At 48.6% G+C, this 22,448-nt stretch overlaps 7 protein-coding genes across 7 annotated transcripts; 2 read left to right on the top strand and 5 right to left on the bottom strand.

The window, feature by feature from the left end:
• Window positions 1–1,370: 1,370 nt before the first annotated feature.
• On the top strand, window positions 1,371–1,856 carry TrAFT101_007829 (uncharacterized protein; the record flags this gene model as incomplete). Its single annotated transcript, XM_024905978.2, has 2 exons — window positions 1,371–1,621; window positions 1,688–1,856. The coding sequence occupies 2 exons, from the start codon at window positions 1,371–1,373 to the stop codon at window positions 1,854–1,856; spliced, it is 420 nt and encodes a 139-aa protein (XP_024759053.1).
• A 4,392-nt stretch (window positions 1,857–6,248) lies between these two features.
• On the bottom strand, window positions 6,249–11,651 carry TrAFT101_007830 (uncharacterized protein). Its single transcript, XM_024902639.2, has 4 exons — window positions 11,594–11,651; window positions 11,203–11,513; window positions 8,310–11,128; window positions 6,249–8,244 (listed from the first exon to the last, which is right to left on the bottom strand). Exons 2-4 carry the CDS (start codon window positions 11,234–11,236, stop codon window positions 6,496–6,498), a joined length of 4,602 nt encoding a protein of 1,533 aa, XP_024759052.2. The 5' UTR covers window positions 11,237–11,513; window positions 11,594–11,651; the 3' UTR covers window positions 6,249–6,495.
• A 27-nt stretch (window positions 11,652–11,678) lies between these two features.
• MRI1 (S-methyl-5-thioribose-1-phosphate isomerase) lies at window positions 11,679–13,169 on the top strand. The gene has a single exon (XM_024900563.2). It carries the CDS (start codon window positions 11,832–11,834, stop codon window positions 12,990–12,992), a length of 1,161 nt encoding a protein of 386 aa, XP_024759051.1. The 5' UTR covers window positions 11,679–11,831; the 3' UTR covers window positions 12,993–13,169.
• TrAFT101_007832 (uncharacterized protein) lies at window positions 12,910–14,784 on the bottom strand. Its single transcript, XM_024904108.2, has 2 exons — window positions 13,451–14,784; window positions 12,910–13,387 (listed from the first exon to the last, which is right to left on the bottom strand). Exons 1-2 carry the CDS (start codon window positions 14,502–14,504, stop codon window positions 13,200–13,202), a joined length of 1,242 nt encoding a protein of 413 aa, XP_024759050.2. The 5' UTR covers window positions 14,505–14,784; the 3' UTR covers window positions 12,910–13,199.
• A 186-nt stretch (window positions 14,785–14,970) lies between these two features.
• Window positions 14,971–17,357, bottom strand: TrAFT101_007833 (uncharacterized protein). The gene is made up of 3 exons (XM_024906840.2): window positions 16,186–17,357; window positions 15,940–16,121; window positions 14,971–15,870 (listed from the first exon to the last, which is right to left on the bottom strand). Exons 1-3 carry the CDS (start codon window positions 16,828–16,830, stop codon window positions 15,075–15,077), a joined length of 1,623 nt encoding a protein of 540 aa, XP_024759049.2. The 5' UTR covers window positions 16,831–17,357; the 3' UTR covers window positions 14,971–15,074.
• Window positions 17,358–18,182: 825 nt separating this feature from the next.
• On the bottom strand, window positions 18,183–21,024 carry TrAFT101_007834 (uncharacterized protein). Its single transcript, XM_066128159.1, has 6 exons — window positions 20,312–21,024; window positions 20,020–20,218; window positions 19,903–19,958; window positions 19,633–19,836; window positions 18,983–19,561; window positions 18,183–18,919 (listed from the first exon to the last, which is right to left on the bottom strand). Exons 1-6 carry the CDS (start codon window positions 20,406–20,408, stop codon window positions 18,669–18,671), a joined length of 1,386 nt encoding a protein of 461 aa, XP_065984276.1. The 5' UTR covers window positions 20,409–21,024; the 3' UTR covers window positions 18,183–18,668.
• A 143-nt stretch (window positions 21,025–21,167) lies between these two features.
• Window positions 21,168–22,340, bottom strand: TrAFT101_007835 (uncharacterized protein). Its single transcript, XM_024905347.2, has 4 exons — window positions 22,230–22,340; window positions 21,980–22,156; window positions 21,596–21,907; window positions 21,168–21,530 (listed from the first exon to the last, which is right to left on the bottom strand). Exons 2-4 carry the CDS (start codon window positions 22,154–22,156, stop codon window positions 21,501–21,503), a joined length of 519 nt encoding a protein of 172 aa, XP_024759047.1. The 5' UTR covers window positions 22,230–22,340; the 3' UTR covers window positions 21,168–21,500.
• Between the last annotated feature and the right edge of the window lie 108 nt (window positions 22,341–22,448).

Raw genomic sequence — 22,448 nt, forward strand, 5'->3', positions numbered from 1 at the left:
GCAGAGCGGGCCCGAGAATCTTTTCCCTCTTGTTGCCGATACACGCGCATATCAGAATATTGGCATTGCCATACTAACTGGTGCATGGGCGAGGGCAGAGTTCCATCACGTCAAACGTCAAAACCGTTGATCCCACTCACTCCTCCTTCTGCTTCCCACTTCTCACCTCCCACAAGCCGACAAAAGAAGCAGGAGCCGAAAAGGGTCTCAGCGGAATCGGAAAATAGAAGCGCATCGCGTCTACTGCAGGATCTTCAGAATTAAGAAGAAAAAGCAAAAGAAAAAAACCCTTGATTGCTAGTGCCAACTTTGATTCTGCTTCTCTACCTTCTAGCTTCTCCCCTCGATTCGCGAGCTGGCTCACAAGCGCTTTGGCGGATCGTCAACCAACTAATAAGCCAGGCCGGTCGAGCAATCGGGTAAGAGTTGATACAAAGCCCACACTGGGTCGCAGCTAATTAACTAGCGATAGCTCGGAGATCTGCCCTCACCTCTCAGCCTGACACACTGGCAAAAAGGACCCCCAGCCCAAGGAGACACAGAGCTCTACTGGTGCCATCGCCCGACGCTATAGCAGATCATCATCACCTTGTCCTTCGGGGGGGGCTGACCGCTAAAAAGGCCACGGCTTCCTGAATCATTTCTCCACGCAGGCCCATCTCTGCGCACGAACCCGATTTTCTCGTCATCCGTCAACGCTGCATTTTCTGCCTCGCCAGCTTCGCTTGCCTCTTCCCACCCTCCTTCATCGTCCAATACAATACAAGACACAACAAGACCCCGAGACAGCGTAGCCACTCGGCGTTGCCTAATCTTCCCTTCCCTTCTCGCCAACGCATCGACGCAACTCCACGCTGACTGAGCCGCCGAGTAAACGAGGGGCCCGTCTGACTGTCACGAGGAGTTCGCACGAACACCAAACACGAGTTAATACCGACAAACCTTCTTCTCCGGCATCCCGGCCCTTTTTCAGAACCTTGCACCACCTCACCCTGCCGCCTCGGCTGATTGAAGCTTGTTTTCTTTGCAGCTTGATTTCGCCGCTTTGCTTCTACGCTCTTCTGTTTCGCCTTCTTTTCTCTCCGCCTTTGGTTCCTTTTATTCTCGCATACACGTGGTAGCAATAGCTCCTCACCAGCTTGACTATCCTCTACTTGCATTTGTGTTGAGCATTATAAGATTGAAGGCAGCAAGACAGCAGCCAAGGGAGAAGAGAGAAAAAAAAAAAAGGCTCATTGCCAAGCAGACTACAGACTTACTAGACGACAAGAGTCACAGAACAGACTTGGACTGCCTCCAACACTCGTACATCGCACACAGTCTTTTTGTCTTTCTTTTATATAATTTCCTTTCACCTCAGCCTATACACAATGTCCGACGAACACGATAACCACTCTGCTGGCACTACCCGCCACGCCTACCCAATCGAGCGCTCAGACTCGTCTGCGTCCACAACTCCCTCCGATCAGAACGAGTCTGTTATCCACCAACCCATTCCCACTCGCCCTGGTCCTCGCAATAGCGCGCAATTTGAACCGGAAATCGTTCGACCCATGAGCCCTCGAAGGACAAACGAGGATATTAACAAGATGGGTGAGGAGGCGCGCGAGGAGCTAAGAAAGTGAGTGCATACCAAGCTAGACAACTCGCGCACCCAGGACATGACACTAACCAATGCGGGCTGCAGGCATGCCAAAGCTTTGCAAGAATCGCTCCTCACAATCTTCAACCGTATCGAAGCGGTACGGGAGGAGCACGACAAGCTCGACAACAACAACAAATTTCTTCAAAAGTACATTGGTGATTTGATGAGCACCAGCAAGATCACCGCGACGGGCAGCCGAGGAAAGAAATAAGCTATCCTCTATTACAACTACATATCATCTACACGTGGCTCTAGTCAAGCCGGACCTACTGGTCCTCTGCTTGGATTAGTCGGCACTCGAAACACATCAACGCAGAAAACATCATCTCAAATCAACAGCTACTTATATCGACAAGACAGATGTCGACAGTCTTTCCCTAAAGGAAAAACAAAAAAATTTGGGCTACTTCCATTCATCGCGCCACGAAGAGACCGTGGCGCTTCAGTTATTTTATTTGGAGCATTGGATTTTTTTAAAGGCGCCGCTCCGAGCCCCCCTTTTTAAAGAAAGAAAAGGAGAGGGGCTCATGATACCCAGACTTTGAAGATCAATTTTTTCTTTTTGCATTTTGCCGCCACGATCCACATGCTTCTTTTTACTTTTTTATATTCTTATTCTTCTTGTCACGAGCACACCATGTTCTCGCAGAAGCGACATTTACTGTACATTATCCTTGAAACGTGGGGATTCTGAGCAACGTTTATGAGCGCCAAAACCTTTATGGCAGCATCTCGATCTCGTCATTGTATGGGGCGTCTTATTTGCGAATTTTTCTTTCGTTATTTACTACAATGGTTTGTCTTTTTTTTTTTCTTATAACCATCTCGTCTTGTTTTCATCTTGTTCTTTTTTCTTTCTTTTACAATTTACAAGCTCTCATCTCGTTGGGACTGGGAGATCATATATATCGGGCGTTCAAGGAGTGGATCCTGCTCAAGGGGTCTGTGATTTTGTTTTGCATGGAGCAGCGTAGACGGATTCTGGGAAGGTCTTAGGAAAGGGAAGAAGGGAAGGGGAATTGGCAGCGAAAAAAAAAAACCATCAAAAATTTTCAAAATGAAGAACATGTACCTGAATTATTGTACAGAGGGAAATAAGGTCTTAGGCTCGAATACTTTTTTTTTTCTACAACTCGGCAGATTTTGTTTTGTGTCCACGGTCAAGAAAACAGAGCTATTCACACTACATGCTTCTGCTCTTTTCGTATCGACTACGGGGTCTTGTTGCAGGGGATGGGCGATGGGCGCCTTGATGGAGTAAACTGTACAATAACAACAATGGACAAGACCCAATACACTTTGCAATTACACGGACGGGAGCTCGCTGCGGCAATTCCAAAGCTGAGGCAGCGGAAACTGATGTCATGGCGTTTGCCACCGAGGATAAGCAAGAGGCTCTTACGGAGCTTATGTCGTCAGTTTGGCACGACACGAGGGGAGGGGGTTAAAGCAGACAAGGGGGGTTTTGGTGTCGCAAATAGTCTTTTCGCCCTAGAGCGAGGCAAAATGGATTCAGCTGGACGGCGCATGTACAAGTATACGAGAAGCATTGAAAGGGGAGGCTACCACGCTACGTGTATTTGGTGCTGTGACATGTCAGTATTCGAGTGCCTTGATCTTGTTCGTCCGTCTGTGTCTTTGTGGCCATCAGCCAGGGGGAGCTAAAGCACTGGCCACAGAGCCGGCGCATAATGTGATGTGTTCGATTCTCTGCCGAGCAGGCATGGATAGATGGATGGATGGATGGACGTGCACTTTGTTAGGTACAGTACCTGTCTGATACAGCGCGGCACCGGTAATTGTGAGGTACTAATAGGTAGTAGTAGCATGCAGATTTCTGCCCACTGCCGGCATATAGTCTACATACACACGAAAAAAAGAAAAAGAAAAAAAAAAAGAAGTAGGGGTATCGAAACATGCAGCAGGGCTGGGGGGGGGGGGGGGAGCTGAAACAAGGGACTTCTTTTCCCGCTGGTGAGTAGCATCCAGGGTCGTCGTCGTCGGGGTGCCTTTTTTTTTTTTTTTGCTTGGAAGCAATGACTGGCTGGGGTGTCGGAGCTGACTCCGACGCCTGGATTATGACGCACGCAGCGCTTTTTTTACATGGTGGTCGATTTCTGTATAATTTCTTGCTTTTTCTCTTTCGTTCTATTACCGGGTTTTGGTTGGCTTGGTGGCGTTTTTGCCGCTGGCCGTGAAGATCTGAGGCGCAGGGCAAGGCGGGCGGGACCCCCCCCCCTTACTGTGACGACGATGGGGAAGCAGTAGAGGGAATACAATGTTACGAGGATGACGTCGTTTCGTTCTTCTTGTTGTTTTGCCTCCCTTTTTGATGTCTCTCTTTGTGTGTGAAGGTTGATTGGGTGTGAGGGGTTTCGGCAATGGAAAGATTTGTATTAGACACTTTGCCTTGTAAGATACTACTGCTTGTAAGTACTTGCTGAAGAAAAAAAAAACAGGGACCAGCAGCGTTAAATAAAAAAAAATGGTTGGGTTCGGTTGGGGGTCTCGGGACCTGCTGTAGAGGAAGCTGCTACGTAAATTGCGAGTCTGCTGCTGCTGCTGCTGCTGAGAGCTGAGCTGCCTACTAACCTTACCTGCTGTACTGCCTGAACAGGGGACCTGATAGTGCTGTGTAAATGCGGGGGGGCTATATTAGTGTACAGCTACCACTGGCTGGTTTCCTTCTCACAACCGGAAGACGCTGGAGCTGTGTACCGGGTGCGGTAGCAGAAAAGCCGATATATGCAGGTTTTGGGTTGCTGCTGGAAAGGGAGGAGCAGATGGCTAATCATGTCCAATTCTGGTGGTGGTTCGTTTCAAGATGGCCCAACTGCTGTATGCACTGCTGTATGTGTGTATGTACTCGCAAGTAAGTGGAAAAGGCTGTTGTTGAGAATTATAGTCAAAGATTGGTGTTTGTCAGAAAGTCACATCTCCTCGTGCCTCTCTCTCTTTTTTCATGCGCTACACCATAAACCACCCAGCCGGTTGTACATCGCACATCGGATTCTTCACATCCCACTGTCTTTTCACTTTTGTCGTGTGTGTCACCGATTCTGCACTCGAGTCCTGCATGCGACGCTGCGTGTGTGTGTGTGTGTGTGTGTCTGAAGAAGCGAAAGTGAGGGGGGCCGCAATCCCTGCCCAGTGGCGCAATGGTAAAAAAAAAAAAAAAAAAAAAAAGAAAATAAAATTATAATAGAAATAAAAATAAAAATAAAAATAAAAAAGGGCCACAGTTTGCACGGGTACTGTATACTCTAGCGTCGCAAACAACTGTACTCTGTACTTTGAGACAGTGTGAAGGATTGTATGTATATGTGTGTGTGTGTGTGTGCGTGTGTGTGAAGCTTGGCTGCTTGATGTTGCGTGAGGTGCCTCTGATGCATGTCATGGGGTTCCCTTGTACATAGATAGACAACTTGGGAGTGATCCTTCATGAGCTACAGTGAGAATCACCGCATCAGGTAGATTACATCCATGCAATAAACATACCTAAACTACATACAATACTGCCTATTCACGGCCAAAACGCTATAGCCACAATCACAAGCCATTCCTGCTGCATATACCGCATGGATACGCAACGCCACGCATATGCAGCATGTACATACACAATGCGCACCAGACACTTTCCACTTACACTTGCACTGCCGATGCAACTTGTAGCCCAATCTCCGAGCTCGGTTCAACTCCCTTACATATATGACTTGTACACAGGACTTGAACATAGGGCATACGGCCCTCAACCCCCCAAAAAATGAGTAAGGGGTGTGTGTCCAGTAGGTATATCCAGGCAGATTCGACAAACTAGGTAGGGAACGATGTTTTTCTTCTTTTTTCTTCTTTTTTCCGCCTTGGCTTTTCCCCACACGAAGCTGCTTATACTTTCTTCCTGCTCTTCCATCCTTTTTGCCTTTCAGGAGCTCACCATTCTTTTCCCCTAGCACAAAAAAGCTATTATGGAGCACAGCCGGCTGCTTGCCTGCGTGCCCGCCATCATGTAACGTAATTAGTAGCTTCTCCTTCACTCTCTAGCCAGCCCTGACCTTGTCCGGTATGTAGAACTGCATTAGCATGTGCACATTACACATGATACTTCGTACATACTGTAGAGCCCACTACCTTAATCGAGCACTACATACGCCCATCTCAATGGGTACATAACAAGGGTGGGGGCAAAGCAAAAGCAGCAGCCCAGAAACGGAACTGATCGACATGGTGAACGTTTCGGGACCCAAGGTAAGCTAAGATGTACAGTAAGAGGGACCAAACAGATAGCCTGAGCCTGGTCGTCATTTCATGTCCACAGCTGACGCAAAAACCGTTGGTTGTGCTTCTTTTACATGGATTGGTTTAACAAGAACATGGACCGAATTGAATAGTCACACCACATACCATCACTTGGTTAGGACCCTTGCTTATAACGCCAACTTCTCACATATGCTACTGTACCTGTGTACTTCCTACTATAACATCCCTGCGTTGCCGAGCTTTACTCTAGCAATTGGTTCGAAACCTTGCCAATGAAGATCATTAACTGAATCGATACCGCCTGTAATAACCGATGGCCGAGCCAAACGGATGATCGGAACTTTAGCACCCTCAAAACGGCCGTCATAAACTTGGTTATGCTTGCTTTCTGTGCTTTCTTAATTCTACAGTATGACATTACCGCATACACAAGACGGAAAATACGGTCAACGTATCTACTATTAGCAACGGGCAACCCTCGCCAAACCTTGTAACTCTAATCAAATAACCTCCATGCCAACCAAGCTCAGAACCTTGCGTATGTTGTATCTCTGGTGTAAGAAAGAAAAGATCACCCAAGTCTATGATGGCACTCACTCGACGATTTTCCCCTTGAACCCAGCCAACCGTTCGCTCTCAAACACCAACGGGCCCCCTCCAGGGCCGCTCGCGTCAAGGCTCACCGTCATGCCGCTCCTATCCCCTACCACCCGCACCGTCTCGCCCAGATTCCTCAAGTCCACCTCGCATCCCTGAGCCATAGTGGCCTGACCACCACCACTATCCCCGTCTGCGTTGACGACCTCTCTGATCTCGATAAGCGGATAGGGGAGCCAGCCTTCGCGCAGAGGAATCATGATCAATGGAATCTCAGCCTCAGTCTCCGGCGTTGACGTCATGGTCTCCGCCGGCGATGACGCTGAAGGTCCCGGGATCACAAAATGGCCTTTTCTGCGTCCACCCAGAAGCCATGTATCCGCCGGCGCCGTGACCTCATAGCTAAACTCTTGGTCGTCACGCACTGATGAGTCGTTGTCCCAGATCCGCGTCCACTTGAGATGTAGAGTGGCTGGGAGCATCTGATTCGTACACACTGTTGGGAGGCCCCCACTGGTGTTGCTGGGTACGGGGCTGGGGATGAGGCTCTGCAGATGGATGTCTGCCGTGTGGAGAACTGGTAGAGCTGGGATCTCTACCGGAATGAGAATCGATGACTGGTCGACTGTGCCGCTTGCTGCTATGACAAGACGGCTATTGTCCTTTTGCCAAGTTCGAACAAATATTGAGAGTTGTTCGGCCGCATGCTCGCTGGCCCCTGGAGCTCCGCCGATTCCAGCAAAGTGTTTCTCCCATGCTACAGCCTTCAAGCTTTCGGTTGTCATCTCTCCCTTGATAGTAGCTTGCTCAAAGTCTCGTGGTAACAACTTGCTTTTGAACTCGCCCCAAACTGTTGAAATAACAAGCTTAGAATACTGAGCCAGGGGGCTTCCTTCAAAAGCTGTCATTAGAGAGAGCCTCATCAGCTCCTCCATCTCAACTTCTAGTAAGCTGTAATCAAGCTTAAGGTACATGGTCCTACCACCCTTATTGTTCGGCTTCGCCCCTTCTTTCCTCTTTACCTTGAACAATAAACTTGCGGGTTGCTTGGGGAATATGAGAACGGGGTTTGCAGGAGGAACGCCAGACGTAGATTCGAAGAGATCTGAACTCAACAGCTCGCTGCTGTATAATCGCAGCGGGCTGACGGATGCTGTAGAAATATTAAACCGAGAGAAAAGTGCTTGGTGCTTGAAAACATCTTGAACATTAACGCCAACTGCCAAAGCGACAGGCACTGATAAGGATTTGGCCAGTCGAAACGTATCATCCGCCTCCGTTACATATGTAGCTTCGATTTTGGCCAAAACATCTGCAACGTCTTGCTCGACAGAATATGGGAATCGTACAATCACCACACTGTTGGCAGCAATTGCATCGAAGCAAAATACGCCAGCTTCAGGTGGTTTGGCAAAGTCCACCCCAGAGTCTAGAATTGTTGCTTCGGTTGTTAAGAATCGTAGACCTCCAGTCGCTGGCTTCACCCGGATCTCGCAATTCTTGATAGAGTTCCATCCCGTATGTATGGCCAGGTCAATGGAATTGTTCTTGTCCAGAGACGTTTGTTTGGTTGCTGACATGAGGACATCAAATGTGCTGGAACGCTGGAATAGCATAACATCGGAATTTTTCAAAATATCTGTTGCGCTGGATGTAGAGGCGTTTACATCACGCTCAAAGTGCAACATGATGTTTGTCGACGAAAGGACTATTCGATCTATCTTATAACGTCCCGCGGCCACAGACTGAAAGAAGAAGAAAAGTTGTTAGCACTTTGCGCATCATGCTATAAATGACTGGATCAACTTACTTTACAGTCCACTCGTATCCTATTCTTTCCGGGTTTCAGCGTTATAGTTGAACCAGCTGCCGCTTCAAACATGCGCTCTCTGCTTGGCCCCTCGTCAACAGACGTAATTCGCAATTTTGCGGTGTCAAAAGAGATCTCTTCTGGCAGTAAGCTCCTGATGTTAACATTCAGAGCGCAGCCATCTTGGTTATCCTCATACTCTGGGCATCCGCTAATCTCCACGTCGGTGAAGAAGCTCTCAAAGGGAACCTTGACTTCCTTGGATAACGATTTGGCCAGTTTTGTAAGCTTTTCTACTATACCAGTGACTGGCCACGCATCAGGATAACCCTTATCTTTTGGGAAACTAAGGAAGCCGGATTTTTTCTGTAGTCGCTCTTTCTCCGCAGAACAGTATTTAGTCAAGAGTTTCAAGGCCACGCCAACATGCTCGCCTTTTGGATTCACCTCATCCAAGCACTGGCAGTACATAATAAGCATTGACAGCTCAAGCAAGCTCCAGCCGCTTTCTCCGAAAAAAGGTGTAGTGAGAGAGAAATAAGACGAAGCGGCCTTGTAGTCTTTCAAATGAACTTTCAACACTGCCAAATCTGCCATGCTTGAGTGAACTGCATGATCATGGTTGGCCACGGTATAGTGGCGCATGGCTTTATCTGTAAGGATCTCAAACAGCCGGTAGAAATCATCCTTGTTGTCGACTGCAGTCCGCAGCACCGTATTGTCAATACCAGACATCAGCGGAAAGTAGGCGCCCTTTGATGAAGAAGTGGCTTCGGATTCACCATCATGGGTATCTTCATCCAAATTGACATCTTCCATGTCATCAATGCCAATTCCCCTGACCAAAGGAGCTTCATTCCAACCATCACTCCAGCTCCGTTTCTTGCCGAGACTCGAGAGGATGCTTCTAGACAGCAAGTATAACTCAGCTCGTCGAGCAGCCAAATCCTCCAAGCCGGTTTTAAGAAAACCATTCGGGCCCTTTGCATCGCCTCCGGCAGGTAACTGTCTACCAGGCCCTGGAAAGAAACCTGGGCTGAGTGGAGGTGGTGGTATCCCTGACCTTGGAGAGAGCGACGAATTCCGGGCTGGATGTATCATCGTCTTTGGTTCTGGGATAGAAGATTTTGGCTCGAGTCCATCTCCATAAGACAGCGAAGATGGCGGGATTGGAAGTGCTTTTGTAGAGGTCTGGGCAAGGATTTGCTGAGCGACAGAAAAGGCAAACGAAGCCACCATGTTATCTATCGTCTCTTCCGCTTGGGGGCTCAACTTTGGTGCTTTCTTGCTCGGCGTTTTGTTGGCTGTCAATCCCACAATGATATCTTGTCGCAATATCTGCGAAACTGAGGGAATAAACTGCAACGTCCTCTGGCATATGTCCGCAAAAGTTATGAGATTCTCCGGTTCGTCTTTTTGATTTGGCGGCGGCATTGCTAGTGGTGCCTCGCCATAGAGAATATCCTTTTGTTGGGTTTTAAGCATCGCAATTAGTTCCTCCTTGGATGACAGCGCATTTCCCAGTCTCAGAAGCAAGGCAATCTGGCGAGAAAAGATGTAACATCTAAAATCGAAGACGGATACCTTGTTCGCAAGAATCATGTCTCGATATGCCTTTGTTGTGGAACTGATGGCAATCTCTCCAAACCGCGGTCCTGCCGCGTTCGACTCGGTATCACCGCCTTCTTCGTCGCTACTATCCTTCGTAGCAGTTTCCAATGCTCGCTCTGCAATATCCCTGAGCTCTTCCGTAAAAGCCGCCATCTCACCACCGTGTTTCTCCGGCGAGCCTGTCTCAAGCTGCTCATGTATAACAGTATCCAGCCCAACGTTGAGTTCATCATACCCTACTAACGCATCTTCGACAAGACCAACGCTCTCAAAGCCTCTCGCCAGTCCTTCCTTGAGAATGAAGAATGTGCAAAAGTTCCAGCCGGGAAGAGTTCGTTGAGCATCCTTTTCCCGAATATCTTCCTCGTACTGGGTCACTCGCATGTCGAAGGAGGTCAGAATTTGACTTTTGATTTTCCCTATTAAATCATTCCAGGCATTTTCGGCATCCTGCTCCGTTTCAGTGTAGCCTGATGGCACTGCTGGAACCACTCTAGGTAAAAGGTCATATGGCACATCATTAATACCGATTCTAATCTGCGTAACGCGATCTGGAGCGCCCTTGTTTGTTGTGTTGAAATCGGATCGGAGCTTCTCTAATAGGGGAGTTGTCCCTGTCCGCCATCTCGATGTAGTAATCTTCTCCGTGCTGTCCGTTTTCCCACTACTTCTGGGCTGAGTCGACGCTGCGGTATTAGGGATGACAACATGAACAATAAGCCACTCGAACGCATCATGGTTCTCTTGGCCACTCCCTTTCTTCGAAGAAGTCGCAGGCGAAGTATGGTTCTTGATCCATTCTCGGACCTCGGCTCGCACCGAATTCTTGTAAGAGTCGTTGTCGTCGCATCGAACTAGCAGTAGCTTGAGGTATGGCGTTCGGCGAAGTCCTGGAATCTGATGTCGTCGTAGATTGCCGCTTGCTTTTGAGCGAAGAGATGGCGGAGCTCTGCCCGAGTCCGTAGAGACACTAACGCTACGTGACCGCAGGACATCCTCACCTCTCGAGACACTGCCAGACCGTCGCGCTTTGGGGGATAACGTGGCTTCCGGGATTTCAAGGCTTCCTCGAACCAGCTCAACGTGCAGCGTATCGATTGATCGAAGCGGTCCGGAGTGAGACTGCCAATGCAGGTTATGAAGGGGCAGGCGGGGGACTAGCCCTGGGGCCAGGAGCTTGTAAACATCGTGGGGATCGAAGTACTCGACTGCGTGTATTATAGAGCAATGCAGTTAGTTGACCGTGAGATTCAGAGCTCTTCTTCGCAAATGCTCGTCTCACCTGTTACCGTTGAAGTCGAGGTCTGCTGTTCCATGGCAACCGGGTCGTCTCTGTCCTTCGCATTGTCGACCGCCTGAGGTGCGGGATGTCAATGCGACAGCGGTGCTGGCCGCAATGGTCGAGGTGCATCGACGACAAGGATGACCCCTGGACCTCCGCAGCTACCAATAGCAGCTCTGGAGCTTCATCTAAGCGGAATTTGTGTTACTCCGGATGGCGGGCGGTGAAGCAGCGACACCACAGAGCGCAACAAGGCGTATATCCGACTGGAATTTGAAGAAGGCTTCTTCTTTCTGTAAAACGCTACATACCTAGGTAATAGTTGATATCAAATTTTCTTTGTGCAATTTTCTAGAATATTTCCAAACAGAATAAAAAAAAATTTACATACCAGAAAAATGGTACTATAAGAGGTGCTCAGCACGCAAGCCATCCAGCAGCAAACGTGGCGGCTCTAAGGCATGTTAGTGGGCAAGGAGGGGTGTGGCAGAATTCGAATTCTTGGAGGGGCATGACACATTTGCGCCAGACACTTTTCATGTGAAAAGGGAAAAAAAAAAAACTGAGGCGCAAGTCCGACAGAACATCTTTCACCAGGAAAACAAATCCAATCATTGCACAATTTCACAATGTCGGCCCTGGAAGCTGTAAAGTACCAGCGAGGCAAGCTGGAGGTCCTCGACCAGCTTCGCCTGCCCCACGAATTCCATTATGATCCCGTCTCGACTCGACAAGAGGCCTTTGACAGCATCGCGACTATGCGAGTCCGAGGCGCCCCAGCCATTGCCATCGTAGCCAGCTTGGGCCTCGCTGTTGAGCTACACAACAACCCCATTGCGGCCACTTCAGACGCTGAGCTCATTACGCGCATTGATGAGGCATTGGATTACTTAAAAGAAAGCCGACCAACAGCCGTCGATCTGTCCAACGCCATTGCCCAGCTGAAGGCAATCATCCGAACCGCCGAAGGAAAGGGACAAAGCGCCATTATCGAGGCATTCATCGAAGAGGCAGAGAGAATATTCAAGAAGGATCTCCAGAACAACCTCTCAATAGGAGACTTTGGCACTCAGTGGCTACAGTCCCAAGCTAGCGCTTCGACGGAGCAAAAGATTTCCGTGGTGACACACTGCAACACTGGTGCGCTCGCCACCTCAGGCCACGGAACAGCCCTTGGAATCATCCGCACGCTCCACTACAAGGGATTTCTCAAACATGCCTTTTGCACCGAAACTCGACCTTACAACCAGGGTAGCCGTCTGACAGCATTCGAGCTGGTCCACGAGGGCATTCCCAGCACACTCATCACAGATTCCATGGCCGCTGCTCTCTTCCGAACCAAGAAGGCGGAAAACAACATTGCCGCTGTTATCGTAGGAGCTGACCGCGTTGTCCGCAACGGTGACACCGCAAACAAAATCGGCACCTATCAGTTGGCTGTTCTAGCCAAACACCACGGCATCAAGTTTATTGTGGCCGCCCCGACTACCAGCATCGACCTGGAGACTAAGACCGGCGACGGCATCAAGATTGAAGAGCGCAAGAAGGAGGAGCTCACACAGATCACTGGTGCGGTTGTTGGATCTGATGGCCAGGTGGATAGAGAGAACAAGGTTCGCGTTGCGACAGCTGACCAGCGAATCGACGTTTGGAACCCTGCATTCGATGTTACGCCTGCTGAGTTCATTGATGTCGTCGTAACAGAGAAGGGTGCTGTGGAGAAGGGGCCCGATGGCACCTTTGACTTTAGCAAGATTCTACCTGAACGATGGGCCAAGGTGGCTAATTAACGAAAGATTAACGAAAGAGTATAGGGATACATAAAAGCAGAGAAATAGAGCATAGGCATCTCAAGCGTAGATACCATTTGTAACGGCTCAGGTTTAAAAGACCAGCGTTGATATACAGTTTCATTAAGTAATGTTTGACACATATAGTTTAGTATCCAAAATAAATCAAGTTCTTAAAATTACCTGGCCATAACTTTGAAAGATCCTTTATTGGCCCAGGGCGTGAAGGATTAGCTTCTGGTAGTCTTCAACCGCCTTCTCCAAGTCGCCAACGGTGATGTACTCATGGTCACCGTGAGCAACGAGAATGCTGCCCGGGCCATACAAATACCGAACATAGTCACCCTCCAGATTCGGAATATCAGTTCCATAGTTGACAACAATTTGTTCAAATCCTAAACTCAAGGTCAGATTAAAATCATTGCACAAATTGCAGAGGTTACATCGCATAGACTCACCTTCAACGTCACAGTTGCTTTCATAGGGCCCATATCCGTGAGAGCAATTTAGAGTGAAAGCTTCGGGGTCAGTCTCCTGAAGAATATCGTAAATCTTCTTCCGCACATCATTTTGGCCCTCCTTCTCCGACCCAACAGCAATACGGGCCGAAATGTCCACCCAGGCCCTCGCAGGAACCACGTTAGAAGCCACACCGCCGTCAAATCGGCCGACGTTGAATGTTGTCTTGCCAAAGAGAGGGCTATAACCCAGATCTGTCTCAAAGATCTTGTTCATAGCTTTGATCATCAGCTCGTTGGCTGACTTGCCCAGCTCGGGATAGCCACTGTGGGCATCCTTGCCCTTGGCCTCGGCAGTGCAGAAGAGAGCGCCCTTGTGGCCACAGGCCAGCTTGTTCTCGGTGGGCTCGCCAAAGATGGCAGAGTCGAAAGAAAGAGGGGGGTTCATATGCCGGAGCGAATCGCTAAAGGCTCTCATTCCCTCGCCAGATGTCTCCTCCGAAACAACAAAGAGCAGAATTATATCCTCAGGGTTAACATCCTTATTCGTCGAAAGTAGGTGGTTCACCGCCACAAGCTGGGCAGTAACGCTGCCTTTGGCATCAGTTGTTCCACGGCCCTTAATGACGGTATCTTTGGAAATCTCTCCACTCTCGATTTCCCATGGAATATGAGGAGGGACCGTGTCAATATGGCTCGTCACCAGCGTCTTGTAGTTAGACTTGCGATCTCCATTCCATGCCAAGATATTGAATCTATCGGGCACATCAGGCTTGTCCTTTGGCGGAGGGACGAATTGAATGTCGACCTGGTAGCCTTGTTGCTTCAGGTAATCAACAAGAAAGCCGCCAATCTCGTTCTCTTCGCCACTGATAGATGGAATGGAAACCAGTGACTCGAGGAGCTGGAGCACCTCGCCCCGATAAGATGGAGCGTCTGCGCCGGCATGCTGCGATGAGCCAGAATGATGATTGGCCTCTGAAAGGGGGCGCTGCTGCTGCGCTGCACTAAGCGCCAACAGCGCCGGGAACACAATTGCTGAAGTCCAGTGCATCTTATTCTGCCGGAGCCTGGCAATCTCCAACTCAGAGTGCAGGAGCGGTGATGTAAACAACTGAGATCAGCTTCGGCCGCTTACACGCGGTTCCAATTGACCAGCAATCCACGTGACCGTGCTGCCCGCTATGTATTTGCATTTCGGATCCTGGACACTATATTACGTGATGCCTTCGAAAATGTCTTGTATAAAAATAATCCAATAGCCCGAGCCAAGCTGCCTTTTCCTTTGTCTCAGTTTGGCGCTGATGGAGCTCTGCTGCAGCTTGTTGCTGAGAAACTAAGCTGCTAATATCGGGTGCCTGAATCTACCCAAGCTAAGAGCTAAAAGAACTGTTGGAGGTGCAGATGACGTCTTGCACTAAAAAAGAGACCACATGCACTCATTTGTTGCCTGAATTCTTCAAAGACATAAAAGTGATGGCGAAATTCGAACCAGTTATACAATGCAAAGAACATTAATCAGCGGGTGCTCTATTCCTATTATTCTATAGGTTACTGAACTTGACATCAAAAACATCGACATAAGAATACAGGGTAACAATCCGTCCAACGCCAACCCTTTCACTCAATCCGCAACAACCCGCTTAAACACAACATCTACCTCCTCACGGCCAACTCTCACCTCGGCCCTCAAGTCGCCACCCTTATCAAGAGTTTCTTGCTGCACCAGCTCTCCATTCACAAACACAGTCCATTCACCTGCCGGCAAATTGGTCGCCACAGGAGTTGCAGTGACTATTCTCCCATCCCACGTCTTCATCGTCAGCACCAAAGCGCTCTCTTCGCTGTCCCAAACGCCTCGCAGACAGTCAATGCCCTGGCCCAGCTCGATGCCATCAATCCACGGCTGTGTCGCCGCATGGCCTCGCTTTCGTGGATTGTCCCACATCTTCTTCTGTCCGTCAGGCACATTGAGACGCGCATATCCAATCGCCGCATTGCCAGAGAAGGGGTCCATGTGCGTCCACTCGCCAGCGTCGTTCGTTCGGTCGTCGTTTCTGGGATAAAAGAGGCCGCCGTTTTCCCACGTAGGCTGTAGATGCTTGTCGGCGTACTTGAGCAAACCATCCAGCTCCTCCTGCTTGCCTAGTTCTGATAGCCATTGAACAACATAACCAAACGTTGGTTTAGAGAAAGGGAATGATGGCGGCAGGACAGCGGCATTGGCTCGAGCCCGAGCAAGGACAGCAGCGTCGTTCTTGTTTGCGTTCTCTGTATCAACAAGTTTCCGGTATTCAAGGGCGATTTTCTCTTCGTGGAGTTGCACCTCGCCATCAATGGTGGTGATGAAACCATATGACTGCGAGTCATACAGTGACCTCACAGTCTCTGAGTTCCACGTATTCATATAGGCGTTTGCCCTTGGGGAAAAAGTGTTAGTAACTGGTAGAAATAACACACTTTTAGGAGATAGAATGAGCGGCACTCACCATGCAGTCCAGCCAATATTTCTCGGGGCCAGTGTTCTATCCTGCCGAAGAAAATACCAGTCGACGTATAAGCCGCTTGAATCAACCATGCCCTTCTCATCCCAAGCCGCCTTATACTTTTCCAAAACCCTTTCAGAGACGTCGGTGCCGTCTCTGGCGTCGTTGTATCTCATAGCGATAATCTGTTGTCACAGCCTCTCAGCTATTGGCCACTCTCATACAGCGCATCCGTAGGGACAAACTTACAGGAAACTGGTTGCAAACCACAAATACCAAATTTGGCTCACAGCAGACGCCAATCCAGCCATTCCTCTCCATCTCACGAATAATGGCTTCTTGTAGGCTGCGATTATCATAGCAAAACGTCTCCGGCCCAAGTCCAAAAAACAGAGGATCCCAGACAAACGACAGGGATTCCCCCTTCTCGAATTCATCATCGTCAAAGAGCATGCCGTATAGACTGGTCATCATCAAGAGATGGCCGCTATACATGATATTTTCTTTCACTACAGGATCTGCCCAAGGCGTCCTCAGTTGCGTTCGGCCAGGATCTGTCCGATTTCCTGAAAGGCTAGTTGTGAACCAGTAAGCCCAAACTTCACGCCGCAACATCTTGTGAATTAGACGGCGCAAGAGAATCTTGTATGTGCTTCTCAGCGCAGGCGTGCGATGATAATGAGCGGCTCCAACGCCGTAAGCCATGATGGCGAGCTGGTAGCGGTAGGCATCTAGAAATTCCTGCATCGGCTCCTGAGTGCCCATGTGATGCCATTCGCCATCCATCTGGCTAACTAGATTATGGTAATGCCGCAAGTGTCCTACTTGGACCGCATCGAGCTTCTCATACTTGGATAGGTCGAGGGATAGCCTCGGCCCTGGTTGTGTGCCCATGGTGACGGCAACAAGGCTAAAGAGGAGGATGAGGTGTGCCGTTCAAGCAAGTGCCCAAGTTAATACGGGTTCGACAGTCCTACTTCCCACATTCCATTCAAACTTCGACTTCTCCCTGTATAGGTAGTCGCAGCATGAAAGTACACAAGTGCTGAACACAACACTAACAATGTAAGACTCATTGCTCCCACCGTCTTCATTTATATCTCCTACTTAGCCCCCATATTGCTTCTCTTTTTTTTTTCCGCCGCAATGCTCACTAACTACAAAGCCATGTCTAAGAAATTACACATCTCCGATACCCTCAGATCCCTCGCGTCACCGAACGCCACCAAGCCACCGCCAAGCCAGTCACCAACAGGCCTTTGTCATCCGGGGCGTACAAAACTGAAATACCGTCACATCATGCCGGGTGTGTGTACTTCAACTTTGTATGTTATCCTCGGAAATGCTTCCGTCGGTCTATATTTTCTTCAGGTCTTCCAGGAACCATCATCATGGAACATCCGATTTGCGCTAGGAATCTCACCGGCTTACCACCGAATCAAGACAAATTAAGCCATCATGTGTCTATAACCGTCGTAATTTCCGTGCAAGGGGGATATTCCCCATCGTCGCGGCCGGTTCATGGAATCGGCAGTTCTGGACAGTTCGATACCCTCGAAGCGAAGTCCAGCGGAGCCTAGAATGGTAGGGTTCGCATGAAACATGCACACACGTCCGAACAATATAAATAGCGGCGGACAAGCTACTGTGATACGGTGTCGTGTGTGCAGCTATTTTGCTCTGTGTACGTGATTATTATTTGAGTTTTCTTCCTTTGAGCTCCTAAAATGGCAAACTGCTTCCAAAAACTAGGTGCTGATATAATTGAAGTCAAGTCTTACCAACTGACAGAACCATCCCTCTTCCAGCTAGTGGCATATAACAATAACTCAAATTCTGTTCTTGCGTGGTTAGTGGCATTGTTGAACTACGCGCCCAGTTGGTGGCAAATTCGAGCCAAGCACTGTCTTGTCCCCTGATTCAAGGTGACTAAAAACCAAAGTAACTTCTTTGATGTTAGGGCTGTGACTTCTCCATATCAAGGATACGGATAATTAGATGCCTTGTGTAGATGTCGGCTTCTGGAGCACTCAACAGGAGCATTACTATCAATTGACTCGCAGATTGCATACCGACATATAAAGATAGCAGCTTCGAATCTTCCCAGATCTACTAACCCACACGTTATACAATAGTAAACAACAAATTCTCTCGGCCCAAGGGCTGTGCGAATTGCAAATGAAAGTCCTCTGCAACGCGTTTCGACTAGCTCTCTCACATAGGTAGGTAATAATGCATCTGCATGTGTGGCAAGAAGTTTCATTAGAAGTTGTCCTAATCTAATACCTGAAAAATGACAAGTCGCCTCGAAATAAGTATCCCACTAGAACATCTCTTCTAATACATCCCCATCGCTTGATCCATACGCTTATGTGCGGGTGGATACAATGGCAGAACAAGAATCAACAACTGTCAATAGACTTGTTCACTGGCAGTTGGTAGTTGGGCTATGTTCTAACAATGCCGTGACGTGAGCTTTTTGGCTCGATCTCTTTTGATCATCATCACTCTTGCACCACTTATAGGTGTCGAAGTCAAATCGCGGCTCCTTTTAGCTCCTTTATCCTCCGTATGCGTTACCATATTCCCATAGCAAGCTCCCCCATCGATCCACTTTCTAGAGCAGATAGAACAGAAGACATATGCCGATTGATGTCCGAATGGGTTGATCTATGCACTCTGGAGCCAAATGACCCTGTTTGCAGGTTGGCTTTATGTGCTGTATAAGGATATTATGCAACCGTGCCTGCTTCACATTGATCTTTTAGAGAAGCTGAGGCTGAGGACGCGGTTGAAGGGGAAGGGCCCGCCGTTTGAGGGATACAGTCTTCTCTGGGTAGCCTCAACTCCGGAATAGGGGTAGTATGAAGACTGTTAGCCAGCATATGAGCAGGCATTGGTTGATTAAGCAGGGAATGTGCCAAAGTGTTTTGCAAATCAATCGATAAAGAATTATCTTGCGGAAGCCGAGGCAGAAATAGCCCTATGCGCTCATAGCCAAGGTCATTATCAAATGTAAATTCGGCTCTTTTTTTTCCATCCGTACCTTGCATGTCTTGGCTATATGCTGTTTCGAAATTCAGCGCTTCACTGGGCATTTCCAAGTACCCAACATTATCGCTTCCTTCTTCGTCTCCAAGCTCATGCAAGCCAAATCTTTGGCCCAGGTAAGATGATTTACCTGGCATGTGGCCCTGGGCGTGGACGTTGGATAATTTTCTTTCATTGTGTCCTATTTCCGGGAAAGGTTCTTGTTGTCCAAGTCGATACATATCAAGCATGCCGAGGCCCATACCGTTCAACCACTCAAAATATGCATCCGAATCATTAACAGTCTCCATTGTGCCGGTGCTGGTGCTCCCAGAAGTAGAGCGACTGCTGCCGCTCTGTATACTAGATTTCCGCTGCCCATGTCGAAGGGGCCGATTGGTTATAATCCTATGGACATTTTCTGTCGAAGATTTGGTCAGCCCTGCATTGGTTCGGCTATGCTTTCTTCTCGGCGAGTGAGCGTGCGATTCAGTGTCGTCAGAAGGGTAGACGGGGACCATCATCGATGTGGCAACTGGAATTCGTCTCCACATTGATGGGTTTGGCCAGGCGATGCCGGAAGCTTCAAGAATTTCTGAAAACCAATGGTACGTTGTTAGCATCGTTGTGTGACACCTTATTCAGGGAAGAATTAGATCAAACTACCGAGAGGCGCATGTTGAAAAGAGAAAGCGACAACATTCTTAACCCGTTCAATAGGCATAGAAAGAGAGTCTCGGGGAAACCCTTCGCTGATTACAATTTTGATCCGACCAAAATCATCGGCCGGGTTCCAATGGTTTTGTCGAAGAAGCTCCTGACGAAAGCTTGGGAACCGAAGAGGCTCTAGATCTCCACTCTTTGAAACTCCTGGAGTGGCAGTGAGTTAACAGCTTTTTCGTTTACAAAAATATCTGCCGGGGCCCTTGTCCATACCAAAACTGTGAATAATAACGTGTGGCCAATCACTTTCTCTATCGAGAGACGCAGAACTGAAAAGAAAGCACATATTAGCAAGCTATGGCTGCAGTCAACGCGAAATCATCTGCATACGCAACCAGTTGCCCGTCGATAAACACTCGAGCCTCGAAGTTGGCACATTCACCATATTTACTGTAACACCTGGTGAATTGGCTGACAGACGGAGCAGACCAAGAATGGATTGAAATTTGGAAAGGAGTTCCAGCAGCTAAACTCGGAATGAAACCGCAGACTGTGGGCAGCCCAAATGAGCCGTGCGAGTTGAAGAATTCTACCATTATTAGCCAAGTCATATATAAAACAACGCCCGGGCAAATGATCAAGTGCAGATACAAGACAGCAGCAATGAGTTAATATCACATACCGGTATCGTGAATCGCATGACAGGCAACTTTGAACTCTTTGACTGGCACTTTGCAATCTCTGGGGAAGAGCAGAATATCCCAATCGTCGAACCGCATTGCAACTTCGGGATTGAAAATGCACAGCCGTTAGGTCCAGAAAAATATAGAAAAAAAAAGGCCAAACTGATGCGATGGAAATGCCTCAAGCAAAAGGCCCTGGAGAGTCCAACTATGCCGTTTTGCTATTCCAAGGATGGGTTAGGCAGGGGAGAATCAAGTTTGTCAATATGACATGTTTAGGAAAGGCGAGTATCAAGTGGCAGGGCAACGCTATCGGCCCATCTTTAAGGCCGCTGGTTTTTAATTCGACAAGTAGCGAGCAGCTGCAGAATTGGCAGCAGCACACCCGACGTCCCGGGCTGACGGAGCGGAACACTCACTTATCCCTCAAAGGAGGGCTTCTTCGCTGCTTCCTGCGATGTTCCAGTTGCCAGGAAAGCAGGCAAAGAGTGCCTAGAGGAATGCATGAGTAATAAAGATTCCAGAGATCAAAATGTTGAGCAAAATACATGTAATTTACTGCAGCAGTCGTAAGGAGGCTTTGTTGTGAGGTCGCTCCCTTCAATATAGAAGGCTGGTAAACCCCCCTGACAGGACTTGCACTTATGGCGGAACGTAGTGGCGAGATTGTCGAGATAATGCGATTATCGACGTCATGCACTGGAAATATTTCACAGGAGAAATGCTCTCATTTACGAAGGTGTAATAATTATCTCATAATGGGCCGTACGGAATTGGCATAAGAGTCATCGACGAGGATATCAGCCTAAAAGTGCTTTAGGTACATCACAGCAAGTACTCAGACGTGGCAATTGGAAATCAGTATAGCTTAGCATCGTCTGCTCAGTTGGAAAACAGAAACGATAAGCAGAGCATCATTTGCACTCGTTTTAGCTACCAAGACAACAATACACCCAAGCCTGTATAGATACTACTTGAGTATTCAGAAGTAAACGTCGTATTGCATAAACCAGTCAGCTGGATACAGCCCAATGACTGTAAACCATCGAAGGAAAGATTTGAACATCTAAATTCCTCTTTCTTATTTTGCGATCCGGATCCCTATCCGCCAATATTTAATTTCAAAAGGAAGCGTCAGATAGGAGAAACATTTTTCATTCTTTATTATATACAACTTGACATTTTATCTTATGGCTCAGCATCGCCAGCCATTCGTGCCTGTAGTCATGATAGTTAGTATCGTCCACATTGATATTGCCGAGAAAAGGTCGGGTCGAGCTTACTCTTACGGCTCCTGGGCCACCCAGCTCTCGCTCTAAGCCATTCTCAAACTCTCTGGGGTAGGCAACCAGGTCAGGGTAGTTGAGATACACAACTCCTGAAACTCCGAGGAAAACGGCGATGAATGTTCCAACCATGATCAGACCGGGCCCTGTAGTGGTCCACGTATACTCCCATGGGGAGAAGATACCCAGCATATCGTTATCCTCGTGCACCGGCTCACCAAAGTTTCGTCGCTCCTGAGGGTCCCACCAGGTGGCATAGGGGTCGCGGAATTGTCGCTTGATCTTAGGCGGGTTGATGTAGCCTCCATTCTACAGCCAGCAGTTAGATTCCCATAACACTTTGCACAAACAGCGCTCAAACAGCGCTCAAGCATCACGCACCATGCCAGGGTCCTCGGCCTCGCTAGGTCGCACAGGATCGGGGTACTTTTCGTCAATCACTTTCTTGTCGGAGAATTGGGATGGCAAAAAGGCTCGTCGCTGGATCGTAGGAAGTCTTCGGCTGGCAGCTAGGGTGGTGCGCAGAGCCGAAGCTCGCACAAGTCGTTGCGGGAGCATCTGCAGAGATGAAATATTAGTCCGTTTGTTCGCCCGAATGCTCGTGCGTTGATAGAACCAGCGTGGCTCTTACCTTGGGCGGATAGACTGCGGTATTCAGCGCCCAATTGCTGCGTAACGGGGTGGCTCTCCGTGTAATGACCTTAACTGACTACCAGATTGGTAGATTTGAGGTTGCTGCGATGATCGACTGCAGGCGCTTGTGCCTCAGGCATCCGTGTTGCCTCTGCTGCTCAGAGCCCGTTGCAGCAAACGGGATTTGTATCGGACCGCCTAAGAGAACCCAGATACT

The sequence above is a fragment of the Trichoderma asperellum genome, chromosome 4 (assembly GCF_020647865.1).
Source record: "Trichoderma asperellum chromosome 4, complete sequence".
Lineage (NCBI taxonomy): Eukaryota > Fungi > Ascomycota > Sordariomycetes > Hypocreales > Hypocreaceae > Trichoderma > Trichoderma asperellum.

What these genes read in the sequence shown, in the direction of transcription:
- TrAFT101_007834 (XM_066128159.1), bottom strand. Translation starts at nt 20,408, where the DNA reads ATGCGGTTCGACGATTGGGATATTCTGCTCTTCCCCAGAGATTGCAAA. An exon ending in CGTTATTATTCACAGTTTTG is followed by an intron (nt 19,837 to 19,902) that starts GTATGGACAAGG and finishes CTGCCACTCCAG; the next exon opens with GAGTTTCAAAGAGTGGAGAT. An exon ending in ATATAGCCAAGACATGCAAG is followed by an intron (nt 18,920 to 18,982) that starts GTACGGATGGAA and finishes ATGAGCGCATAG; the next exon opens with GGCTATTTCTGCCTCGGCTT.
- TrAFT101_007835 (XM_024905347.2), bottom strand. Translation starts at nt 22,156, where the DNA reads ATGCTCCCGCAACGACTTGTGCGAGCTTCGGCTCTGCGCACCACCCTA. An exon ending in AGGCCGAGGACCCTGGCATG is followed by an intron (nt 21,908 to 21,979) that starts GTGCGTGATGCT and finishes TGCTGGCTGTAG; the next exon opens with AATGGAGGCTACATCAACCC. An exon ending in GTGGCCCAGGAGCCGTAAGA is followed by an intron (nt 21,531 to 21,595) that starts GTAAGCTCGACC and finishes TCATGACTACAG; the next exon opens with GCACGAATGGCTGGCGATGC.
- TrAFT101_007830 (XM_024902639.2), bottom strand. Translation starts at nt 11,236, where the DNA reads ATGGAACAGCAGACCTCGACTTCAACGGTAACAG. An exon ending in CTCGACTTCAACGGTAACAG is followed by an intron (nt 11,129 to 11,202) that starts GTGAGACGAGCA and finishes TAATACACGCAG; the next exon opens with TCGAGTACTTCGATCCCCAC. An exon ending in GGATACGAGTGGACTGTAAA is followed by an intron (nt 8,245 to 8,309) that starts GTAAGTTGATCC and finishes TTCTTCTTTCAG; the next exon opens with TCTGTGGCCGCGGGACGTTA.
- TrAFT101_007832 (XM_024904108.2), bottom strand. Translation starts at nt 14,504, where the DNA reads ATGCACTGGACTTCAGCAATTGTGTTCCCGGCGCTGTTGGCGCTTAGT. An exon ending in AAGCAACTGTGACGTTGAAG is followed by an intron (nt 13,388 to 13,450) that starts GTGAGTCTATGC and finishes CCTTGAGTTTAG; the next exon opens with GATTTGAACAAATTGTTGTC.
- TrAFT101_007833 (XM_024906840.2), bottom strand. Translation starts at nt 16,830, where the DNA reads ATGGGCACACAACCAGGGCCGAGGCTATCCCTCGACCTATCCAAGTAT. An exon ending in TGGTTTGCAACCAGTTTCCT is followed by an intron (nt 16,122 to 16,185) that starts GTAAGTTTGTCC and finishes CTGTGACAACAG; the next exon opens with ATTATCGCTATGAGATACAA. An exon ending in AATATTGGCTGGACTGCATG is followed by an intron (nt 15,871 to 15,939) that starts GTGAGTGCCGCT and finishes TTTTTCCCCAAG; the next exon opens with GGCAAACGCCTATATGAATA.
- MRI1 (XM_024900563.2), top strand. Translation starts at nt 11,832, where the DNA reads ATGTCGGCCCTGGAAGCTGTAAAGTACCAGCGAGGCAAGCTGGAGGTC.